Below are 26,235 nucleotides of genomic sequence, written 5' to 3'. Positions count from 1 at the left end.
CAAATTGATCAAGCAGAAAAAAGGATATCAGAGTTCGAAGACCAACTTAACAAAATAAAACGAGAAGTCAAGATTAGAGAAAAAAGGATAAAAAAGAATGAGCAAAGTCTCCAAGAAATACGGGACTATGTGAAAAGACCTAATCTACGTTTGATAAGTGTACCTGAATGTGACAAAGAGAATGAATCCAAGTTGGAAAATACTCTTCAGGAGATTATTCAGGAAAACTTTCCCAACCTAGTAAGACAGGACAATATTCAACTCCAGGTAATACAGAGAACACCACAAAGATATTCCTCAAGAAGACCAACCCCAAGGCACATAATCGTCAGATTCACTAGGGTTGAAATGAAGGAGAAAATACTAAGAGCAGCTAGAGAGAAAGGTCAGGTTACCCACAAAGGGAAGCCTATCAGACTTACAGCAGATCTCTCAGCAGAAACCCTACAAGCCAGAAAAGAGTGGGGGCCAATATTCAACATCCTTAAAGAAAAGAACTTTCAACCCAGAATTTCATATCCAGCCAAACTCAGTTTCAAAAGCGAAGGAAAAATAAAATCTTTTGCAAACAAGCAAGTACTTAGAGATTTTACCATCACCAGGCCTGCTTTGCAGAAGCTTCTGAAAGAAGCACTACACATATAAACGAACAACCAGTATCAGCCTTTCCAAAAATATATCCAGCTAGCATCAAATGGCAGTATTAAACTCATATATATTATTAACTGGATAAAAAGCCAAAACCCATCGGTACGCTGTATCCAGACCCATCTCACAAGCAACGATACACAAAGACTCAATGGGACAGAGGAAGATTTACCAACCAAATGGAGAGCAAACATAAATAAATAAATAAAAAGCAGGAGTTGCAATACTCACCTCTGATAAAATAGACCTTAAAGCAACAAAGATCAAAGGAGGCAAAGAAGGACATTACATAATGGTAAAAGGATCAATGCAACAAGAAGAGCTAACGATCCTATATATACACGCACCCAATACAGGAGCACCCAGATACATAAGACAAGTTCTTAATGACTTATAAAGAGACTTAGCCTCCCACACAATAATAGTGGGAGACTGTAACATCGCATTGTCAATATTAGACTGATCAACGAGATAGAAAATTAACAAGGATATCCAGGACTTGAATTCAGACCCGGAACAAGTAAACTTAATAAACATTTATAGAACTCTCCACTTCAAATACACAAAACATACATTCTTATCAGTACCATATCACACCTATTCCAAAAGTGACTACATAATTGCAAGTAAATCACTCCTCAATAATTGCATAGCATTTCATAGGTTTAAATGAAATATTGGTTGGCTGCTTGTTTGTTATTTTCTTCCCTTATTCCTTCCTGTCTCCATTGTTAAGCACAATTATTGGCATAAAAGAGGTTTTCAATTCCCATTTTTATTTTTTTTTATTTATTTTTTTTTTTATTGCATTTTAGGTTTTGGGGTACATGTGAATAACATGCAAGGTTGTTGCACAGGTGCACACCTGGCAGTATGATTTGCTGCCTCCCTCCCCCTCTCAATTCCCATTTTTAGACTGCATTCTAGCCTGGGCAATAAAGCAATATTCCCGTTCTCTCTCCCTCTTTCTCTTCCTTTTTCTTCCTCTTCTTCATTCTTTTTTTTTCTTTTTTCTTTCTTTCTTTCTTCCTTTTTCTTAAAAAAAAAAAAGAAAAGAAAAAAAAAAGAAGAAATGGGAAAACCTAAAAGAAATGGATAAATTCCTAGACACACATAACTTATCAAGATTAAACCACGAAAAAATTAAAAACCTGAACAGACCAATAACAAGTAATGAGATTGAAGCCACAATAAAAAGTTCTCCAGCAAACAAAAGCCGATAGCTTCAATGCTGAATTCTACCAAACATTTCAAGAATAACTAATACCAATCTAAGCAGCTAGTCTGAAAAGTAGAGAAGGGAATACTTCCAAATTCATCCTATGAGGTCAGTATTACCCTGATACCAAATCAGAGAAAGACACACCAAAAAAAGAAAACTATGGGTCAATATCCCTGATGAACACTGATACAAAAATCCTCAAAATATTAGCAAATCCAATTCAACAACACATTAAGAAGATCATTCATCATGACCAAGTGGAATTTGTCTCAGGGATGCAAGGATGGTTCAACATATGCAAATTAATCAATGGGACACATCATATCAACAGAATGAAGAACAAAAACCATGTGATCATCTCAACTGATGCTAAAAAATGATAAAATTCAACAGTCCTCCACACAAAAAACAAAAACTCAAAAAACAGATACAGAAAGATCATACCTCAACACAATAAAAGCCGTATACTACAGATCCAGAGCTAGTATCATACTGAACGGCAAAATACTGAAAGTCTTTTCTCTAAGATCTGGAACATGACAAAGATGCCCACTTTCACCATTGTTATTCAAGTCCTAGTTAGAGTAATTAGACAAGAGATAGAAATAAGGGCATCCAAACTGGAGAGAAAGAAGTAAAATTATCCTTATTTGCAGATGATATAATCTTATATTTGGAAAAACCTAAAGACTCCACTAAAAAACTATTAGAACTGATCAACAAATCTAGTAAGGTTGCAGGATACAAAATTAACACAACAAAAAATCAGTAGGATTTCTATATGCCAACAGTGAACAATTTGAAAAAGAAATCAAGAAAGTAATACTGCTTATGCAATGGTTACAAAGAAAACAAAACAGCTAAGAATTAACCAAAGAAGTGAAAGTTATCGACAATGAAACCTGTAAAACACTGATGCAGGAAATTGAAGAGGACACCCAAAAACGGAAAGATATATTCCAAGTTCATGGACTGAAAGAAGCAATGTTATTAAAATGTCCACACTACCTAAAGCAATCTACAGATTCAATGTGATCCCTATCAAAATACCAATGACATTCTTCACAGAAATAGAAAAAAAAATCCCCAAATTCATATGAAACCACAAAAGACCCAGAACAACCAAAGCTATTCTGAGCGAAAATAACAAAACTGGAGGAATCACATTATCCAATTTCAAATTATACTACAGAGCTATAGTAACCAAAATATGTTTTGTACCAGCATAAAAAAAGACACATAGACCACTGGAACATTATAGACAACCTAGAAACAAATCCATACATCTACAGTGAACTCATTTTTAATAAAGGTGCCAAGAACACACATTGGGAAAAGAACAGTTTCTTCAATAAATGGTGCTAGGAAAAATAGATATCCATATGCAGAAGAATAAAACTAGACTCATATCTCTTGCCATATAAAAAAAATCAAATAAAATGGATTAAAGACTTAAATCTAAGACCGAAAACTATTAAATTACTATAAGAAAACATTGGGAAACTCTCCAGAACATTGGACTACACAAAGATTTCTTGCATAATGGTTGCCACAAGCACATAAGCACAGGCAACCAAGGCAAAAACAGACAAATGGGATCACACCAAGTTAAAAAGCTTCTGCACAGCAAAGGAAACAATCAACAAAGTGAAGAAACAACCCACTGAATCGGAGAAAATATTTGCTAACTATCCACCTGAAAAGGGATTAATAATCAGAATATGTTAAGGAGCTCAAAAAACTCCACAGGAAAAAAATCTAGTTATCTGGTTAAAAAAATTAGCAAAAGATCTAAATAGATATTTCTCAAAAGAAGACATACAAACAGCAAACAAGTTTATGAAAAGGTGCTCAACATCATTGATCATCAGAGAAGTGTAAATCAAAACTACAATAAAATTACGATTTTTCTCCAGTTAAAATGGCTTTTATCCAAAAGACATACATAACAAATATTGGTGAGAATATGGAGAAAAAGGAACCCTGTACATTGTTGGTGGGAATGTAAATTAATAAAACCACTATGGAGAACGTTTAGAGGTTCCTCAAAAAACTAAAAATAGAGCTACCATATGATCCAACAATCCTACTGCTAGATATATACTCAAAAGAAAGGGAATCAGTATACTGAAGAGATATCTGCACTCTGTTTACTGCAGCACTATTCACAATAGTCAAGAATTGGAAGCAATCTAAGTGCCCATCAACAGACAAATTGACAAAGAAAATGTAGTATACATACACAATGGAGTACTTTTCAGTCATAAAAAAGAATCCTGTCATTTGCAATAAGATGGATGGAACTGGAGATCATTATGTAAAGTGAAATAAGCCAGGCACAGAAAAACAAACTTTGTATGGTCTCACTTGTGGGAGTTAAAAATTCAAAAAACTGAACTCATGATACAAGAGAGTAGAACAGTGTTTTCCAGAGGCCGGGATGGGGAGTGGGGGTACAAAAATATAGTCAGATAGAATGGATTAGATCTCATATTTTACAAGCATAAGAAGGTGACTACAGTCAACAATACTTTATTACACATTTAAACATAACTAAAAGAAGGCCCGGCATGGTGGCTCATGCCTGTAATCCCAGCACTTTGGGAGGCTGAGGTGGGTGGATCATCTGAGGTCAGGAGTTCAAGACCAGCCTGGCCAACCTGTGAATACTGTCTCTACTAAAAATACAAAAATCAGCTGGGCGTGATGGCAGGCACCTGTAATCCCAGCTACTTGGGAGGCTGAGGCAGGAGAATCACTTGAATCTGGGAGGTGGAGGTTGCAGGGAGCCGCGACTGTGCCAATGCACTCTAGCCTGGGTGACAGAGCGAGACTCTATCTCAAAAAATAGAATAAAATAAAATAAAAAGTAACTAAAAGAGTATAACTGGACTGTTAACACAGAGAAAGGATAAATACTTGAAGTGATTCAATGTTTATCCTGATATGATTATTATGCACTGTTTGCCTGTATTAAAAGATCTCACATATCTCGTAAATATATACATCTTTTTGTACCCACAAAAATTAACACTTATAAGAGAAAGAAGAATATATAGCCCAGTATGTGTTCATATAAAGACCTGTTCATGAACATTTACAGTTACTTTCTTTATAATGCCCCAAAATGAAAACAATTCCAGTATCTATCAACTTATAAATGGATGAACAAATTCTATACTATAAAACACTACACATAAATGAAAAGATTGGTTTCCAGTTTTAGGACAAGATGAAATAGATGCATGCCTCCTTATTCCTTTGAGTAGATAACAGCTAAAAAAACCCTGGACGTTATACAGAAAATAAACAAAGGAAAACCCAAAGGTGAATAGAGGGCAGAGAACCAATTCAAGACCTAGGGATCCAAGAAAAAACATGGCAGGGAATTGCCTGGGTTTTCTTTTGTACTTCACATATTGCAGACTGGATGTTAGTAAAGTCAACAACCTGGAATCACCAGTGAGCATAGACAAAGAATGCCCTAAGAAAAGCCAGTTCTATTTAACAAAAGAACCAGAAAATAGGCAGCCTAGCAAAACAGAAACCTTTTTTCAACAGTATCCACCTACTCCAAAAAAAACATCATGAATAAACCTATGGCTCTACCCCCAACCCCATCAAAAAAGGCCAAGGGGAGGCTGGGGAGGCTGAGTTTCTACCACCCTCCGACCCCCAGCAACAACGAGGCAGTCCTACTGCCAAGAATTTTACCACTTTGCAGGGGTGACTAACCCTTCCCAACCACGATTCAGTGGAGGCCACTTAGGAGGCAGTAATGAGGTGCCCCTCCCCATCCCAGCTAGAGTGGTCTCAGTAGATCAGCTGGGACACTAAACTCCCAATCAGCAGTGAGTGAAAAGGAATCCTTTTCAAGAGAGGCTGAGTCAGGGAAGTAAACTTCTACCCACACCTGACAACAAATGAACATGCATTTCCCTTCTCCCACCAGCACAAGTAAGAGGAGGGTGGTTGCAACAGAAGATTTAAATAAGATCCAGAGTCTCATAACAAAATACCCAAAATGTCCAGGATATAATTGAAAAATCACTCGTAATACCAAGAACCAGAAAAACCCCAATCTAAATGAGAAAAGATAATCAACAGATGTTATATAGTTTGAATATATGTCTCTGTACCAATCTCATGTCAAACTGTAATCCTCAATGTTGGAAGGAGGGCCTGGTGGGAGGTAATTTATCACAGGAGTAGGTTTCTCATGAATTGTTTAGCACCATACCGCTTGTACTGTCCTCCTGACAGTGAGTGAGTTCTCATGAGATCTGGTTGTTTAAAAGTGTGTAGCACTTCCCCACTCTCTCTCCTGTTCCTGCTTCTGCCATGTAGGGCGCCTGTTCCCCCTTTGCCTTTGCTATGATTGGAAGCTTCCTGAGGCCTCCCCAGAAGCAGATGCTGCCATGCTTCCTGTACAGCCTGCAGAACCGTGAACAAATTAAACCTCTTTTCTTTACAAGTTCCCTAGTCTCAGGTATTTCTTTATAGCAATGTGAGAATGAACTAATACAAGACACGAACACCATGTTGACATAATTGTTGTGATTATGTGACATGGATCTGAAAGTAGCCATCACAAAAATAATTCCTTAAGCAATTTATTTTTTTTTTTTTAAAGTTCAGGGGTACATGTGCAGGTCTGTTATATAGGTAAACTTGTGTCACAAGGGTTTCTTGTACAGATTATTTCATCACTAAGGTATTAAGCCTAATACCCATTAGTTATTTTTCCTGATCCTCTCCCTCCTCGTACCCTCCACCCTCCGGTAGGTCCCAGTGTCTACTTCTATTGTTACTTCTTCAAGTTCACTGATTCGTTCCTCCGTCTTCTTCATTCTTCTGTTTAGCCTATCTGTTGAGTTTGTTTGTTTTTCCATTTTTTAATTCTAAAATTTATATTTGATTCTTCTTTATAACTTTTTTCCTTTGGTGAGGCTTTATTTTTGCCAAGACTTTCTTGTTTGTTGTTTTGTTTCTAACATACTTATAATTGCTCATTGCATTATTCAAAATAGCAAAGACATGGAATCAACTTAAATGACCATCAATGGCAGACTGGATAAGAAAATGCAGTATATATATATGCCATGGAATACTATGCAGCCATACAAAAGAATGAGATCATATCCTTTGCAGGAACATAGGTGGAGCTGGAGGCCATTATCCTTAGCAGACTATTGCAGGAACAGAAAACCAAACCAAATACTGCATGTGCTCACTTACAGTGGGAGCTAAATGATGAGAACACGTGGACATGTAGAGGGGAATGAATCAGTGAACCTGAAGTAGTAACAATAGAAATCACCCAATCTGAACAACAGAGGGAAAATAGACTGTGAGGAAAAGCAAAGGACAGAGCCTCACGGGGACCTGTGAGACTGTAAAAAAAAAAAAAAGATCTAATATTTGTGCCACTGGAGTTCCAAAAGGAGAAGAAAAAGATAGCAGAAGTGATAAAGAATTAATAGAAGAAATAATGGCTGAAAAACGCCCCAAATCTGGCAAAATATATAAATGTACATAGTCAAGAAGCTGAGCAAACCCCAAACCAGATAAACCAAAAGAAATCTATTCCAGGATACATCATAGTCAAACTAAAACACATAGTAATCTAAAAGCAGGCTGGGCACAGCGGCTCATACCTATAATCCCAGGACTTTGGGAGGCCAAGGCAGGAGGATCATTTCAGGCCAGGAGTTCGAGAACAGACTGGCCAATATGGTGAAACCTTGTCTCTACTAAAAATATAAAAAATACCCAGGCGTGGTGGCGCATGCCTGTAATTCCAGCTACTTAGGAGGCTGAGGCATGATAATCACTTGAACCCAGGAGGCGGAGGTTGTAGTAAGCTGAGATCATACCACTGCACTCCAGCCCCTCAGCGACAGAGGTAGACTCCATCTCAAAAAAAAAGAAAGTAAAGAAATCTAAAGGCAAAGGAACAACCTTAAAAGCAGCCACTCAGAAACCATGAAGGACACAAAGAAGTGGTACATTTTTCAAGTGTGGAAAGAAAAGAACTGTCCACTCAGAATTCTGTATCTAGTATAATTATCTTTTATGAATGAAGAGGAAATCAAGACCTTCTGAGATGCAGAAAAACCAAGAGAATGTATCACCAAGAGACTTTCTCTAAAAGAATGCTAAGAGAAAACCCTCTAAACGATCACAGAAGGAATCTTGAAACATCAGAAAGGGGAAAAAAAAAACTTGGAAAGGGCAAAAATGTGGGTAAAGACAACAGACTTACACTTTCCTTCTCCTCTTAACTCTTTTCAATTGTGTTAGATGGTTGAAGCAAAAATTATAACAATATTTGATGTGGTTCTAAATATATGTAGATGAAATATTTAAGATAAAATATATTACAAATGGGGAGGGTAAAGGGATTTAAAGGAAAGTAAAAGTATATACACTTTATTCTGTTAAAACGTTGATGTTAGTACATTATGATAGCTCTGCATGTATAATGTAATACCTAGAGCAACCACTAAAAAAAACTATACAAGGAGACAGACCACAGATTTTCTAAAAACACAATTTTAAATAAATCAAAATGGAATTCTAAAAAGTGTTCAAGTAACCCAAAGGAAAAAGAAAATAGAAAACAGGAAACAAACAAAAAACAGCAGATTTAAGCCTAATATATCAATAATTACATTAAAAATAAATGGAAAAAACTCACCAAAGACAAGACAGAGATTGGCAAAAATAATTTTTTTAAAAAAGTGATTCAACTATATTCCATCTACAGAAAACTACAGTCATTCAGATAGATCTGAGTAAAAAAAAAAAAAAAAAGCCAATCTCAAACGGTCACATAATAAGATTCCATTCATATAACATTCTTGAAATGACAAAATTATAAAGACAGATTAGAGGTTGCCAAGGGTTAGAAGAGAGGAGTGGTTATGACTATAAAGCAATAATATGAAGGATATCTTTATGGTGACAGAAGAGTTTCGTATCTTGGTGGCGGTAGTTACACAAATCTACACACATGAAAAAATGATATATAACTATATACATACATTCTGCCAATGGAAATTTCCTGGTTTTGGTATTATGCTATGGTCACGCAAGATGTACCCACTGAGGGAAAAAGAGTGAAGGGTACACAGGACCTCTCTGTACTATCCTTACAACTTTCTGTAAATCTGTAATTTTTTCCAAATTTAAAAGTTGGGGGGAAAAAAATCAAACTGCCAGAGTTCAAATTCAGGCTCCACCACTTCTTGTGTGAACTTAGGCTTATTTAACCAGTCTGGGTATCAGTTTTGTCATCTGCAAAATGAGGATAACAGTATCTACCAAATTATGACAAGAAACAAAATAATACACCAAAAAGGAAATTATATATGTAAAATGTGGATGAATCTCAAAAGCATTATGCTAAGTGAAAAGACGGGAGACACAAAAAAGACATATCATTTACTTTTGTTCAAATAACACTTTGGAAAAGGCAAAAACCATAGGGAAAGAAATCAGATCACGGTTACTTGGAGCTTGGTGTGCGGAGAGGGAACTGAACTACATCTCTGAGTAATGCCTTTTGTAATCATGCAAATATTCTCTTCAAAATTAAAATTAAGCCTACAAGGAAAGGGGGAAAAAACTTAAATTTGGGGGAAAGGGCACCAAAAAAACCCTTACAGTGAATGCAAACAAACCGAACCAACCCAACTAACTGTATTTCAAATGACTATTATAATTAAACTGAAGCAGGGGAGGGAGTAGTGGAAGACCTAATCCAGACACTTTCACCATATGCTCTCAGGTGGTCTACAGAGTCAGTCTGTGGGGAAAAAGTTGTAAACAGATCTTGAACTGTTTTTAGGAGGTAAACCCAAATTGAGAAACATTAAAAAAAATAACTGGCTTATATTCTTTTAAAATGTTAACACAATCAAAGAAAAGTGAAAAATCATTCTATGGTAAAGGAGATTAAAGAGACATGTCAACTAAACATAAAACAATCTTAGAGCGGATCCTTTCTTAGAGGAAAAAAAACGCCTTACCAGACATCACTGGGACAGTTAACAAAAGTGGAATGTAATAACTGCAGATTAAAATATTAGAAGACAACTAGAGATTTTTAAAAAGTATTGTAACAATGTTAAGATTCCTGAATTTGGTAACTACTGGAGTTATTTAAGACAATATCATTATTCTTAGAAAATACATACTGATATATTAAGAGATAAAGAGTCATAAGTATGCAATCTTCTTTCAAAGAGGTCAGAAAAAAATTAACAAAATATTATATATAGTAGTAAATAGAATACTTCAAAGGGGCTGGGGTTCACAACTGACTAGAACAAGTTACAGTCTGGAGCAGCAACAAGAGAGTAACAGCTACTCTACTCCCTGGCCTTACGATATGTGGACATGACAGAAAAACAAAGCCTCTGACTGAGAAGGCTGTGACAGAACTGCAGTACTTCATGGGATATTCAGATGTCAACTAATGCAAAAACAGAGAAAATACCCATAAGAAGTGAAGAATATCTGGCAGTCTGTTGATAACAAGAAGTAAGGGCTTGGAGGGGAGGAAAAGAGTAGGGAATTGTGCTAGAACAGATTTCCAGAACAGTCAGGAGATTAGAGTCTGGGTGGTAAAAAATGACTTGAGGGTAGAAGAGGTAAAAAGGAGTTCAAAGTAGGTGGAAATCAATAGTGGTATTCTCTGGGTGGGTATTTTAGCTCCAAGGTCTCTAAAGCTCTGCTCTGTGGTATGACAATTTCTAGTGGACCTTCTCGGGGAAGCCTTCTCAACTCTCCACTGCCAAAGAGTTAGACACTCTTATCCTTAATGCCCATATATATCATTTAACCCATATTCAATAAATATTAGTTGAATAAATTAATGACTCATCATAACCTGAGACTAAATATGAGAAAATTGAATTGAAAATCAACTTCACAAAATAAATGACATAGCAGAATTTCATTTCTGAAAAAAGTGTCTGAACTTAAAATAAGGAGTTGATTTAAGATCAAAAGACTACAAAATGGAGAATTATTTCTAGTTGATTCTGGTAAAAGAAATATGCTTACTGTACAACAAGCTGCTGGCATACAGTTCCATTCTCCGTTATCAGTTCATTCAGTTTTAATTCAAGGTGAACTTTACCCTATAATGACAAAAAAAATTACAAACTGAGTAGTCTATTTTACTGACAAAATATTACAGGTATATGCCTTTTAAAATAGTCATAATAATGAATTATCCACTGACCACTAGCACATGGCTTTGCCTATACTGTTTGTTAAATGACTAATAACCAAAATGATAGATCAAAGTTCTGAAAGACATGAAACAAATGCTATGTCTAACATGGTATTCAAATTTAAGAATTTTATGCCCAGTTCAAAAAATATTTATGTGTCTAATTATCATAGACTAAAAAGAAAGATAATACCTAAATTTAAGGAAATTCTGAGATAAAACCAAATTACAAAATGTAGGATGCTTTTTCCAGGAAAGATGAACCAGCATTAAGGACAGAAGCAGTATCATTAAAAGACAGAGAAATCATATAATTCTAAAATAACTAAAAACTAAGTTATATACAATAAAACTCAGTTTGTCTCTACTTACTTTGATCAAACAATAAAGATTTATGGAATGTCTACTATGTTTCAGAAGGCACTGTGGGAGTGGGTAGGAATCCACAGATGTCAAAGATGTAAGTCACTGCTTACAAGCAGCGTACAATCTAGTTGGGAAGACAATAAACAAAAGATAACATATGGCCAAAAGTCTTGATGGAAAGATGAGACACTAAAAACAAAGGAGTATTTTCTTAAGAGACATTAATAGATGAATTTTTAAAAATTAAGTAGTATAAGCTTAAAAGAATTCAAACTATCAATTTCTCAAGAAACAAAGGCTTAGGAACAATATAATCCAGAGCTTGATATTTCTACATTGCCACTGGTGATGAGCAATTCTGCACTAATCATGAGCAATTCTAAGCTAGTTAAGAATCAGTACTGGATTACCTCTACCCAGCTGACAAGACAAATTCCCACACTGCCATGTGGAGATTTCGGGGAGTGATGTCTAGGGACTGAAGATGTGAGTGATTTCATTAGAGGTAGGAAAGTTCATTATCTAGTAGTCACTGTTCTTCTTTAGAACAATCCCCTTCAGACATTCCTCCACAGAAACCTAACCTGGAACACCCTCACTATTTTAAGGGGACTTATACAAGAATGAATCTGAGGTCCACCAGCTACAAAGCTTAAGGTGAGATGAACAGTAAGTGATGAGCAATACATACTAATGGATCTTAAAACAAAAGTCTGCCTAAGAAAGCTAAAGTCTAAAGCAGCAAACACATCTGTGGTAGCAAAATTAATAGCAATTATGTGGAGCTGGCACTAAATTAAGGAAATCTTCCACTAAAAATGTAGGCACGAATAAATATTTATAAAATCATATATAATTTATAAACTAGATTTTTCATTATTCCTGCATTTAATATTTATAATCTCTACTCTTCAACGGTGACCTTGAAGGTCCATGTTCTGTAATTTGTAATATTACTCAATCAGAATTTTGAAATCATATTTTCTGTTGTGTGTTATGTATGTATTACTTGGCTAGCAAGGGAGGCAAGCCAACTATAAAAATTTGCATCTCAAAGCAGTTTTACTATTCTAATATGTATACATTTTATGGCAGAAATCTTATGCTAACACAACTCTCTCTCAGGAAATGTCTAGGATCTATTCTAGTTTTAAGATAATAAAAACTATTAAAATAGAGTAGAAAAATAATCATTTTGTTTACAACTAAAATCATAGTACTATATCAAGTCAAAAAGGATTTTAATGAGATTCTACCAGGAATCATTATTACTGAGTCAGAGCCTACCTAATATGTTCATTACTCCCACTGACCAGTAAATAAAACATTCCTTAGCTATTAATCAACAACAACATAATTATATATTAACCTGGTCAAGAAAAGTGTGAGGACAGAACAGGCAGACACAAAATACATACTGCTACAGTGGAATACTAGATCAAAAGGCATTATGAGTTAAATTAAGGAAATTATAATTTCTAAACTGTAAAACACTAACTCATCATATACTTTAACATGGAAATATGTATATGATACTTAGCGAAAGAAATAAGTCACAAAATAGGGTGCATACTATAATGTTAATATGTATAAAATTACAAGACCATCTACTGAAATGTTGATAGAAGTTACCTCTGGTTGGTGAAATTTCAGATTTTCTTTGCTTTTTTGCTCTAGATTTTAAGAGTTTATATTACCAATTTAATTTTCAAAGTTTTTACTACTACTTTGTTGCTTTTAGTAAAGAAAAATGAACAAAGTTTTAATTTATTTAAAATTGCTTTTCAGTTTTAGAAACTCAAATCTGTGAACATTTTGAAACATTTTTTAGTCTCTTTTTGCACAAAAGTGCAGTTTTACTTATATCTGTAATCATTTTATAGATTTGGATTGTAGCAAAACAAATTTGTCTGTGTGTGTGTATGTGTATGTGTGTGTGTGTTTTGTTTTTTTGATGGAGCAGTTATAAGCCCAGTAAACTGACATTTTCTAGCCTCCCTTGAGACCACAGATAGCCATATGACATAGTTCTGTCCAACAAGATAGAAACAGAAGTTGCTGGTAGAGAATCATATATCTTCTCTGGGGGAAAAATATCATTCAGACCCTCAAATTATCTCCAATATATTTTATATTTCAATCTCCAGCATTCCATCAAAAATTACAGAATATGCCAGAAGATCAAAAATCAAGAGGAAAAAAATGAGAAAAGCATGGATTTACAAGAGATGCAGACATTGGAACTGATAGAATTTAAAATAGCTTTTTTTTTTTTTTTGAGACAGAGTCTTGCTCTGTCACCCATGCCACAGTACAGTGGCGTGATTTCGTCTCACTGCAACCTCTGCCTCCTGGGTCCAAGCAATTCACCAGCCTCAGCCTCCCGAGTACCTGGGAATACAGGCATGCGCCACCACACCTGGCTAATTTTTGTATTTTTGGTAGAGACAGGGTTTCATCATGTTGGCCAGGCTCAAGTAATCTTCCCACCTCAGCCTCCCAAAGTGCTGGGATTACAGGTGTGAGTCACTGCATCTAGCCTAAAATAGCTATTTTTTCTTAAAAGATGGAAAACAATATCAAAAATCCAGCAGCTACCTAGAAACTATAAAATGAATGAAATAAAAAAGTTAAAACTAAGTAATAAACCAAAATGAAGATGTATTTAGTAGTAGAGCAGCTGCAGCTGATAAGAGGATTGGTGAAATGAGAGATAGGTCAGTAGAAAATATTCACAATGAAGCACAGAGAGGGAAAAAGCATAGAAGACATACGAGACATAGTGAAATGCCCTATTATCCATGTAACTGGAGTCACAGCAGAGAAGAGAAAAAAAGAACAGGGTAGATTAAAAAGGAGATGAGATAATTGCCTGGAATTTTCCTGATAGAAGACAAGCCACAGATTCAAGAACTCCTAGGGACAAATAAGAAAAATAAATATAAAGAAAACCATACCTAGGCACAGGATAGTAAAACTGCTGAAAACAGAAGATAAAAAGAAAATCCTAAAAGCAACTACAGAAAACAGAGACAGTACCTACAAAGAAGCAACATTAAGAATCCAACAAGGAGGCTGGGTGCATCAGCTCATGCCTGTAATCCTATCACTTTGGGAAGCCAAGGGGGGAGGATCACCTGAGGTCAGGAGTCGGAGACCAGTCTGACCAACATGGAAAATCCCCATCTCTACTAAAGATACAAAATTAGCTGGGCATGATGGTGCATGCCTGTTAATCCCAGCTACTTGGGAAGCTGAGGCAGGAAAATCACTTGAACTCAGGAGGCAGAGGTTGCACTCCAGCCTGGGCAACAAGAGCAAAACTCTGTCTCAAAAAAAAAATCCAACAAGGAACTATGTTTGATAATAAACATGTAATGTGATTTGGTCTACAACTGCATTCTTATTATTCAATTTCTTAAAGGAAGCTCAAAGACAGTATACTTTTCATGTATAGCAGAAAATGTTGGAAGATCAGATACCTAGTACTGTATTATATACCTTTAACAAAAAATAAACCAAATTCTTGGAATTGCTATATATGACTTCCATAGCATTAATTATGTTAGGCTGATATATGCAATTATAACATGAGATTATCTTGTATTAAGGAGCATTCTGAGGAACTTATGTTACCCTGATATTGATATGGTTTGGCTGTGTCCCCACTAAGTGTCAACTTGAACTGTATCTCCCAGAATTCCCATGTGTTGTAGGAGGAACCCAGAGGGAGGTAATTGAATCATGGGGGCCAGTCTTTCCTGTGCTAGTCTCGTAATAGTGAATAAGTCTCACAAGATCTGATGGGTTTATCAGAGGTTTCCGCTTTTGCTTCTCTGTCATTTTCTCTTGCCGTCACCGTGTAAGAAGTGTGTTTCATCTCCTGTCATGATTCTGAGGCCTCCGCGCCATGTGGAACTCTAAGTCCAATTAAACCTCTTTTTCTTTCCAGTCTCAGGCATATCTTTATCAGCAGTGTGAAAACAGGGTAATACGGATACTATCTGAAGATTTAGTATTTTATATACTAACTTTATTTCAATTAATTTTACAAAAATTTCACATGAAAATATCTGTGATTATTTCAATTGTATATTACATATATTCTTGGTACCATATAGAAGATACCATTTAAATTTCTGCATATAGTTTGGGAAAATAAGATGAATGGAGGTGAATATGGTTTGAATGTTTGTCCCTCCAAATCTCAGGTTGAAATGTGACCCCCCAATGTTGGAGGTGGGGCCTCTAGTGGGAGGTATTAGATTATGGGGGCAGATCCCTCATGAATGGCTTAGTGCCATCACCTTGGTGGTAAGTGAGTCTTGCTTAGTTAGTTCATGTGAGATCTAGTTGTTTAAGAGTCTGGGACCTCCGCCTTCTGTCTCTCGCTCCCTCTCTCATCATGTGATATGCCTGCTCCCCCTTCACCTTCCACCATGATTGTAAGCTTCCTGAAGTGCTCACCAGAAGCAGATGGCAGCACCATACTTCCTGTATAGCCTGTAGAAGAACTGTAAGTCAAAATAAACCTCTTTCCTTTATAAATTACTCAGCTTTAGAGGTTCCTTTATAGCAACACAAAAATAGACGAATACAGAGGTATCTGAGCAAAATACAATATATGCACTTAAAATCCTCTCAAGTCTAAACTTTATTTTGTTTTTATAACAAAATACTAAATTTCAACAACAATTTTCACATAAAAGAACTCAATTATGTTTCAACTGGCAAAAAAATTTTTTACAGGCATACCTTGGAAATACTGTCTAAGGGTCCAGGCTACTTCAATAAAGAAAATATCTAAATACAAGGTGACAAAATTTTTTTGGTTTTCTAGTGCATATAAGTTACATTTACACTATATTGCAGTCTACTAAGAGTACAATATGTCTTAAATACCAATATACGTATCTTGATTTTAAAATATGTTATTGCTAAAAAATGCTGTCATAGAGACATGAAGCGAGCATATGATGTTGGAAAAATGAGGCAGACAGATTCACTTGAATCCATGGTTGTCACAAATCTGCAATTTGTCAAAAATGCAGTATCTGTAAAGCACAATACAGTGAAGTACAATGAAAGAAGAACATGAGGTGAAAAATATCCCAACTTCTGGATTTCTAATGGACGTTTTAGTACATAGAAATTACCTTTATAAATAATATTGGACACAACTGCCCATCAAATGAAAAAGTAAAATACAAGTTTTATTTAGTATCTCTTACATTAATGGCAGTTCTTTATGAAGGTGTTGTTTTCTCCTTAAAGAAGCATTTAATATAATCTAGAATGGTTCATTCCTTTGTTAATTCACATATAAAAATTTAAAATGAAGTTTAAAAAAATCAACCTGCAATAATGAATTATGTTTTTATATTTATTATGTCTTAAATAGGGCATGTTTTAAAAAATCTGGTATATATATTATTAGCTATAATCATTGCATTTTTTTAAATGTCTTTTTAAACAGGTAAGGCAGAGGCCTTTAAAAAAAAAAAAATCTATAAAACAATCAATAATTCATGGCATGATCCAGAAATTCAAGATGTGCTTGTTGGTAAAGACCTATTAAGCAATTGCATCATATAGGACATGGTTGATAGCACATCTGGATTTACTGCTTGGGCAAGTTGTGTGAGACAAACTCCTTAATTAATGAGAGCAGCAAATTCTCCACATGGGAGATTTGGTTTAATCACTCTATTGTTTTGCTATAGAGATGGGGTCTCACTATGCTGCCCAAGCTGGTCTTGAACTACTAGGCTCAAGCAATCCGTCTGCCTCAGCCTCCCAAAGTGCTGGGACTCCAGGCGGGAGCCACAGCACCTGGCCTGTTTTAATCAACCGTATATAAAGTATGCTTTTTATCATAGTGCCTAAGAAATAAAGAAAGGATAAGTACTTAAATTTTTCTGGTGCATTCCAGGACCCAATAACTAATAGCACGGCTACAGTTCACTGAAGCCAAAATAGGATTTATAGAAAGCACCAGCACAACCCATATTAACTTCACATACGTGGCAAAGAATATCGAGAAAGAATACCAAATGAAGTAGATAATAACTAGGACCATAAACTAAGGAAGAGAATGCTTCAAAATGAAGGGAGTGGTCACCATATCAAAAGCTGCTCAAAGATCAAGTAAGATGAGGACTGAAAAATGTCCACTAGACTTATTCATACAATGTCATTGGTAAAAAGAACCATTTTTGTTCTCCCTCTGACCCACCGCAGAGTCTGAAAGCAGATTACAATTGGTTGAGGAAAAAAATGGTTCAGCCCAGAAGGAAAAATTACAAAAGGTAGAATCAAGCCAAAACCTAAATTTAAAAAAGAAAAAAAAAGGTAGAAAAATACACTCATGAAATATTAATATTTTGAACTACTGAAAATGAAACTGAAAAAAATTATTAACATTATTGACAAGTATAACAGTATCAGCAATAATAAAAAATTAGCTCTGGGAGACAATTCAAGGTAAGAGGTTATAGTTCCTAACAATTTTTCAACTGTTTTGGCATAAAGCCAATCTTACTACTATTAGGATCTTTTCACTTGAAAACTAAATTACATTTCTGCACGTTATTTCCCTAGAACCTCACAACCAAGGGAACCCTTTATGCTGACTTTATCATTTCATAGATAAGATCCTCAGGTAACAATAGGCTAGCAATTATTTGGGGCACAAACGTTAATTAGTGGTAGAACCAGGAAACAAGTATCTCTCACACTGAGGTAGCAATGCAATCATTTTCTCTACCCAAACCCCTTTCCTTTGGGAACATGCCTACTCAATGCCCCAAAATGGACTGCCTTACAGCGATTTTTCCTCCAACCATATCAAATTAAGATTGCAGTGGACATCTGACCCAAGTCTAGCCAAATTTTCCCTCTAAATTGTGGCAGAAAACTAAGTGAGATGTTAGAGGTTAGGAAGGTGTATGGTAACATAGACTCAAAAACTGGTGTGGCCTCTTTTAGATATCAACAAGAAAGGGAGTAGATTTACAGAGAGAAGCAGGGGAAGAGACATGTCTTATCAGATATACAAAAAGAATACCATGGAATCTCAAAATTAAATGGTGTTTTTTCTTTCCTTTATATTTTGCAAAGTGAATAGTTATTAAAATGAGAGGAAAAGACTGAAATAAAACATTATTCACTTCATGAAAGGGAGAAAAAAACAATATTTAAACAGTGAGCACTTACACTCAATGAGCACAGTGAATATATATATGAATAGGAAGAAATGATTGGTGGATCTGTTTCCATATGCCACCTGCAGTACTGGGTGCGGGGGTTTTAAGTTTAAAGACACAGTATATAGTTTTCATTTACCATGGTCCGGAATGAAAGCCAATTATTTTATGTAATTGTCAACCAAAAACAAACAAACCACCCAACACCTTAAGGTATTTTATAAGAAACTAAAGTCTTTTAAAAAATAAGTGTAACTTATGCGAATTTTTAAAACTTTTTATTTTATATACTCAGTTTACAGATGAACTTATGTAAATTTTAATGTCTGTTGTTCTAAGAATCTAACCTCCGCTTAAGGTGCAGCTCTTCTGCAAATGCCTGACAACTTTCTAGCTCACACTGGCCATGTAAAGTTCCCATAATGACATTCCAAGAAACTCTTGGGAGCTTTCTAATGCCCTCTCCCATTTCCATTGAGCAAATCTGAGCAGACTTCTGTTCCTTACACTCAGATGTTACTTAAGTGATACTCCTAATCTGTTGATTTTCTTTTATGACTAATAGTACAGAATAGTGAAAGATAGTAAAGGCACTGTGGTTAGGAGTATTAGAATCAGACAGATCTCTTTTGGAATCAAGGTTCCACTACTTAGTAGTTCTGTAACTTTGGAGAACACATTTAACCTCTGTGAATTTCATTTGCCTTATTTGTAAAATGGAGGTAATACTATTTACCTCATAATCTATTCTGAAAATTAAATGACATTAAGTACTTAGTACTGTGCTTAGAATATACTGGTATAATTACTAATAGCAATTATCAGACTAAGTTCCTGTTGAACTCAATCTGTTTAATAGCTTTCACTTATTTCCCATTGCTCTTATGTTTCCTATTTTTGTAAAATTTTATAAAGTTTATGGAAGTGAACAAATTTATTAATGAAGTAAGACTGTATGAACCATGGAATGATTTTCTATCTTTTCTAGATTCACAAAGGTAATTTAGTACTCCCATATCAGTACCGGGGCCAGACAACATTTTCAATGGTACCATATTAACCCCAAAGTGTTATATATCTCTCCCACCCCCTAAAGTACTTTTCCTTCTAAAATCTATTTTAAATAGTGGGTAAATCTTATTAATTGTCATTTAAGACAAAAGAGTTGTAAAGTTTAATAATTCATACTCATGAAAATAACTTGCACAGATTTTAAGATAACTATATCTAATAGGTAACTGCTGCTTCCACAAATTTTCATTTCATAGATGAGATATATATATCTCAAATGTGTATATATATATATACATGCACATATACATATATATATCTATAAATAAGCATACACATGCATATGTAACGCATGTATATATACATACATACATATATACACACACACACCATTAAAGGTTTGTGTCCCTGTACTAATCTCTAGTACCATCTCCAAAAACTCTATGAAGAGTATTCTACATAGATTTCTACCTTTTGAGAGCTGGAACTCTTAAATCATTTAGCAAATTTACATAAACCTCGTAACATTTATGAGTTTTATGAAATTTAATGATTCATAAAATTTCAGTTTATACTAAATTTTGAAAGCCTTTTCCTATATTGCCTTTTGTGAAAACTATTAGAAGAAAAACTGGTACTTTAAAACTTTCATATCTGCCTTTTGGTAAAGGAATATTAGGAAAATAGCCACCAGACTGACTGCTGGTAATATTTTACATTCATATAGCATTAACAGCTTTTAAACTATTCTTACAATATTTCACTTAATTCTCACAACCATATGAATTAAATATGGCAACTTTTATTCTCACTTTATAGAAATGAAATTCAATGTCATTTAAGTAACTACATATGAAAACTAGGACCTAAGTTTTCTGCCTTTTAATTTAAACCCTTTCCACTTCTTCACATTGCCTCTAACATGGATCATTTACAATACTGTACAACTGGGATCTGAGTAATAGTTATGGACATATGGAAAGACAAGAACATTAAAACATGGCAAAGTAGGTTAAATAGGAAAAGTATGTTATATTTTGTAGTTAAGAAGGGGTTTTAGTGCATAAATAATCTTTTGAGAATTTAATAATCAAAGAGAATGTCTAAGAGATTATGATGAAATGGAGACATAGGCATTTAGTTGCAAATTATCTGTGGTGTGGGTGTAGCACTTTTTTCTTGTCTTAACCTTCTGTTTGAGTCACAGTGGCAAATTATAACTTCTTTTAGAGAGGAAGAATCCTGCTTGCAATTATGCCCTCGGGAAATGGTTTCACAATCCTTACCATATTTTATAAATAAATAAAGTTACAACAGAAAGATTCCCTTTAGACAGAAATAATAATTTCTAAGACAGAGCAACTCAGATTTTCTAAAAACAAATAGAAACTTCAGCTACATGGCTAAACACACATCTTTACTCGCATACAGAATCTGAAAAAGGTCTCTTATTTTGGTAAAAAGAAAAAAGAAATTAAACAGTAATGATACCCTTTCAAATAAAAAGCGAGGTGAACAACAGGAAGGGCGGGTGTGGGAGTGAAGGCTGTGCACAGTGGGCTTAGGCAGGGTTTAAATGAATAACATTTCCCCAAGTTCAGTTTACAAGAGAGAAAACAGAGAATCCTGATCAGGACAGATGAAATCAGACTTCCAGGGATTCTTCCCAAAATCAGAGTTGATAAAATACATCTTTTCCCCTAAAACTTTTCCCCTTAAAGAAAAAAAACAATTTGCTATTGTGACTCAAACAGAAGAACTAAGGTAAGAAAGAAATGCCCTAATCTCCCCAAATCTACACATATACATACACATGAACATTATTCTTCAAACAATGTGACAAAGCCATTACCTTCCTGTTCTATATTACTCAAAGGTTATAATATTTGATGTCAGAATTTAAAATAAGGTATAATATGCTCTATTTTCATGAACTAGTTTAATTAGTTCATTTTTCACTCATTTCCTGTGACAATCTCTTGTATTATATAAGCCTTAATATTTACCTGAACCTCTGAATTGGAGTCAACAGGCTGTAATGAAAACCAGGTTTCTTTGCCACTGTGATTACACAGGTCTTCTTTTTTGATGGCTACTTTTCCTACAGAAAATAAGTAAAACAATATAAGAAAACATGCTTTGTATAATCCTAAGACTCATTAGCACTGTTTTATATAATATTTTATAGAAAATACTTTAAAATAATTTGTACCTATTGACATAAAAATCCATTTTTATAAAGCCTTTTTCTATATTCTAAAGAATGAAAAAATGTCTTATTTCTCCTTGTCCTTTGGCAGACCTCTGTCTGGGTCATTTTGAATCAGGGGATTAGATAGAACCTCAATTGTATTTACATGCAACTGCATTTTCTAGTGCTTATTCAGATTCATGTTTTTACCCAGAGTATACTCATTATAAAAAGCAAGGTACAATGGTAGCGCAAACTAATCTTCCCAATTTTTTGACACTATGAACAAAAGATATGTTCTAGAGCAGATGTATCTGCATTTAGTAAGAGTTTATAAATTCCAATTAAGAGAAAAGGAAGAACAATATCATACATCATTAACAAAAGTGAAAACTGACTTGAAAATTATGGGAGTTTATAACAATTTTATTAAAAATGTACTTTTATCAAAACATTGCAAACACTGATTATGTTGCTCCAACGAATACAAAAATTAAGGCAGTTCTCTACAGTTTAAACCCTCTCAGAGGAAGATACAGTACAATGAACAAAGTAGTATGAGAGGAAGAAACAGAAATGGTCTTATAATAAAGTAGATGCCATCTTGGTACAAAGCATTTCCTTCCTCAATTCAAGTTTTAAGAAGTAGACACAGTTTTGCAAAAGACTGACAATTTATTCCAGGGTTCTACACAAAAGTTTCAACAAATTCTTTGACAAATAAGAATTTTCATTTTATGTGCCCTAATTCTACTTTATTTCCTTGTACTTATGACATACCTTGGTCTTTTAGTTCAACATTTTAAAACTGTAAGAACATTGTACAGAAATTTTTCTGTCAAGGTATGTTAACTTTTGTATATCAAGAAAAAGGAAAGAACAGGAAAACAAACAAAAACTATGCTTAAAATTTTATTCTGGAATTAGATAGTGGTGATGGTTACACAACTCTGTGAATATATTAAGGCCCCCACCATGCCATACACTTTTTGTAATTTAAAAAATACTCTAATTCACCCAAGCCATCAGTGCTGGGAAAAAGAAAAAAAGATATATTTTGAAATAATTTCAAACAAAGTTGCAAGAACTATACACCAAAAACCTCCATATTCTCTACTCAGATTCCTCTTTTGTTAACTTTTATCATGTTTCTCTTCCTCTAATGTATATAATGATTCTTTTTCTGAATCACTGAAAAACAAGTTGCAAATATGATGTATACTTTAAAAGAGTTAATTTGATGGTATATGAATCACATCTCAATAAAACTGTTATTTTTAGAATGTAACCACATTACAGTTTTTGATAAGCTTCTCTCATTCATGTCTTGGAATTCAAACTATGAAGACAACCGATACATCTAATTTTAAAGAAAACACTACAGTACACAGCTATATTTTATTATAAAGTGGTAAGTGTATTAAAAAAAAATCAAAGGAGGCCTATTGAAAATTCACCTTTGTATGTCTATTAATACATGAAGTTAAAATACATAAAATAAATTGGTCTTGATAACAAATATGTATCTTCCCAACTTTCTCTCAAATACTTTGGATAAAATGTAAGTTGAAGATCAAAATCTTTATATGAATATATAGCATTTATAGTTCATTCAAATCACTTAGAAAATGGCACTAGGGAAATAATGTATTTCAGTTCTTTTTTGGTTAAATTTAAGATAAAAATGATGGCAAAACAGAAATTCTTATAGTACTAAATAAAGCCAAATATAAAATTGAGGCACTGGTAACTGGAATACTCAAATATTCCTTAAACTACAGGAAGAGTTTAGGATAAGAGACAAATCATACAAATCTCTGGAATGTCTTATCTGTATCAAATTCCTGGCAAATCCATATACTAGTTATGGCTTAGGATATAAAGTTATGACAAAGTATTCAATATTGTATGCCACAAATGATTGTCATAATTCTATCAAGTAGTCTTAATTACCACTGATTCCACACCAGATGTAAATAAAATGTTAAGGCAATGCATAACATTTGATACTCAAATATATATATATATGTACATGCAGAAACGAATCTATACATCCTATAGCTGAAGCGCTTTCCTTTTGAGAACCATTCCCCTCCCTTTAAGAGTATTTGTAACTGTGTATCTTTCATGTCCTCTCCCCCGAAAAAGGCACAGATAATATCTGGCACATAATTTTAAGAGCGTTTACTTACCATCCAGAAATGAATCAGTGGACTTCTGGTGAAATTTCTACTTTACAATTTCCATAATTTTTAGTTTTATACACAATTTATGAATATGTATGTAGATGTACATATGTACACACATATAATACATATAAACATCACTAAAACAAGCCCCAAACTCAAAAAGAGGGTTTTTTACAAAGTTTATTTAGGAATTTATTGGTTTGACAAATTCATTCCCTCATTCAACGATCACAATGGCACTGTGTTGTAAATGCTGATTTGATTTGTAGGCTTCCCATTTATCCAAACTCTATTTAAGTAACAATGCTGCTAAAAACTAAAGTAGAACTCTACCTGTCCCACTTATGACTCACTAATCTCAGATCACTGGAAATACATCTCCACTGTCACAGGTGCCTTTCCAAAAGAGAATTTTCTCTTAGTCTCACAGGTAATGTATTCTGGAAGAGAGCCTCTTCCTCCTATTCCGCATCTTGAGTATCATGACATTCACTGTCACTGAAGAGTTGAATGTTTCTTGTCCTATGAGAGGGAAACCCTTCTCTGACTAGCTGCATAAATAAGCCATTTGAGAGTTGGGAGTAATGTGCAATTTTATTGCCACCTCTTATTAAGCTCCTTTTTAAGATGTCAGTTTCTGATATATAAAGATCTAGTTGCATGAGGTTAGCTGGCCTGAAGAAGCAGGGAAGAAAGAGTACATGATCCCACAAAGTTAGAGAAACTGATATATAAGAATGGCACAGGAAAATAAGAAAAATATTTGAAGTCATTAGGTAGCAGGATACCTACAGCGTGTCTAGCACTTTATTAGGCAATATAACATATAAAAAGAAATACACATCATCAGCTCAAGGGAATAAAACAGAAGTGGGAGAGGGAAAGAGAGACAAAGAATGAAGGAGAAAAAAAGGTGGGAGAATAAATGAGAAGGAAGTATAGGAGAGGGAGACAAAAGGGATGGGGAAGGAAGAAACAAGTTTCTGAAATATGAATAGAATAAAAAAAAAAGCCTCATGATTCTGTTTTGTTGTTTTATCACTGAGCAGACATTAACAGTAAAAGGTCAGCAGCCTGATATAGTGGAAAGAGCACTGAACTGAAAGAAAAGCCAGAATTTACTGAGTGTCTACCAGGTAGGAGACATTCTTATATATTTTCTCGTCTAATTTTCATAACAATCTTGGAGACAGAGGGTATAATCTCCATCTTACAGATGAGGAAAGGTGAACAATATTTTTAAACTTGCCTCTAACAGGTGCAGAAGCCAGGTTTCAAAACCAAGGTATGCCTGTTTGTGTTCCTTCCAACACAAACACTAATTCCATAATCTAGTGTCAAATTCTCTAATAAATTACTTATTAGAAACTCTACATCTAATGTGCCTCCTCTGAATTAGAACGACTTTAGCTTAATGATCTTAAAAACCTTTTTTGTGCCTCTAATGTTTCCAAAGATTGTTTCAGTTTACTGTTTACTGTTTCCTTTTGTTTATGTTATTTTTTATCATTTTTTTTTCCCCAGACAGGGTCTTGCTTTGTTTCCCAGGATGGAGTGCAGTGGCATGATTACAACTCACTGCAGCCTCGACCTCCTGGGCTCAGGTGATTCTCCTACTTCGGCCTCCCAAGTAGCTGGAACTAATTTTTATAGTTGGTCCCAGTTGGCTAATTTTTATAGTTTTTGTAGAGATGGGTTTTCACCATGTTGCCCAGGCTGGTCTTCAACTTTTGAGCTTAAGCAGTCCACCTGCCTTGGCCTCCCAAAGTGCTGGGATTACAGATATGAGCCACTGTGCCAAGCCGGTGATTACTATTTTAAACAAAGTTAATTCATAATTTCACTAGCTATGAAATTACCAACGTCAAAAAAAAAAAAATATATCAAACACAGCTGGGTGCAGTGGTGCATGCCTGCAGTTCCAGGTACTTGGGAGGCTGAGGCAGGAGGATTGCTTGATCCCAGGAGTTCAAGTCCAGCCTGGGCAACACAGTGAGAGACCTGTCTCTTAAAAAAAAAAAAAGAAACAAACAAACTTCCCAATAAATCATTTAAAATCAGTACTTAATCTCCTCACTGTCTTGACAAACTCACAGAAAGATCTTAAAACCAAACATATACTCACCAGATGCTGTATTAGTTCCTTAAAATCAGACAAA

At 34.7% G+C, this 26,235-nt stretch overlaps 1 protein-coding gene across 2 annotated transcripts in view; it reads right to left on the bottom strand.

Moving 5' to 3' along the window:
- RASA2 (RAS p21 protein activator 2) overlaps positions 1-26,235 on the bottom strand; it is a 121,667-nt gene that overhangs the window by 59,855 nt on the left and 35,577 nt on the right. For both annotated transcript variants that reach the window (XM_064378751.1, XM_064378752.1), the window contains exons 4-5: positions 21,703-21,797; positions 10,943-11,019 (exon numbers count right to left, since the gene is read on the bottom strand). In XM_064378751.1, the coding sequence (XP_064234821.1) occupies positions 10,943-11,019; positions 21,703-21,797 (172 nt within the window). The remainder of the gene's footprint in view (positions 1-10,942; positions 11,020-21,702; positions 21,798-26,235) is intronic.

Source organism: Aotus nancymaae, unplaced genomic scaffold, assembly GCF_030222135.1.
Source record: "Aotus nancymaae isolate 86718 unplaced genomic scaffold, 86718_ANA_hifiasm-v0.15.2.pri h1tg000019l, whole genome shotgun sequence".
Lineage (NCBI taxonomy): Eukaryota > Metazoa > Chordata > Mammalia > Primates > Aotidae > Aotus > Aotus nancymaae.
The sequence above is the reverse complement of the archived record's forward strand: the minus strand, read 5'-3'. Positions and strand labels throughout refer to the sequence as shown.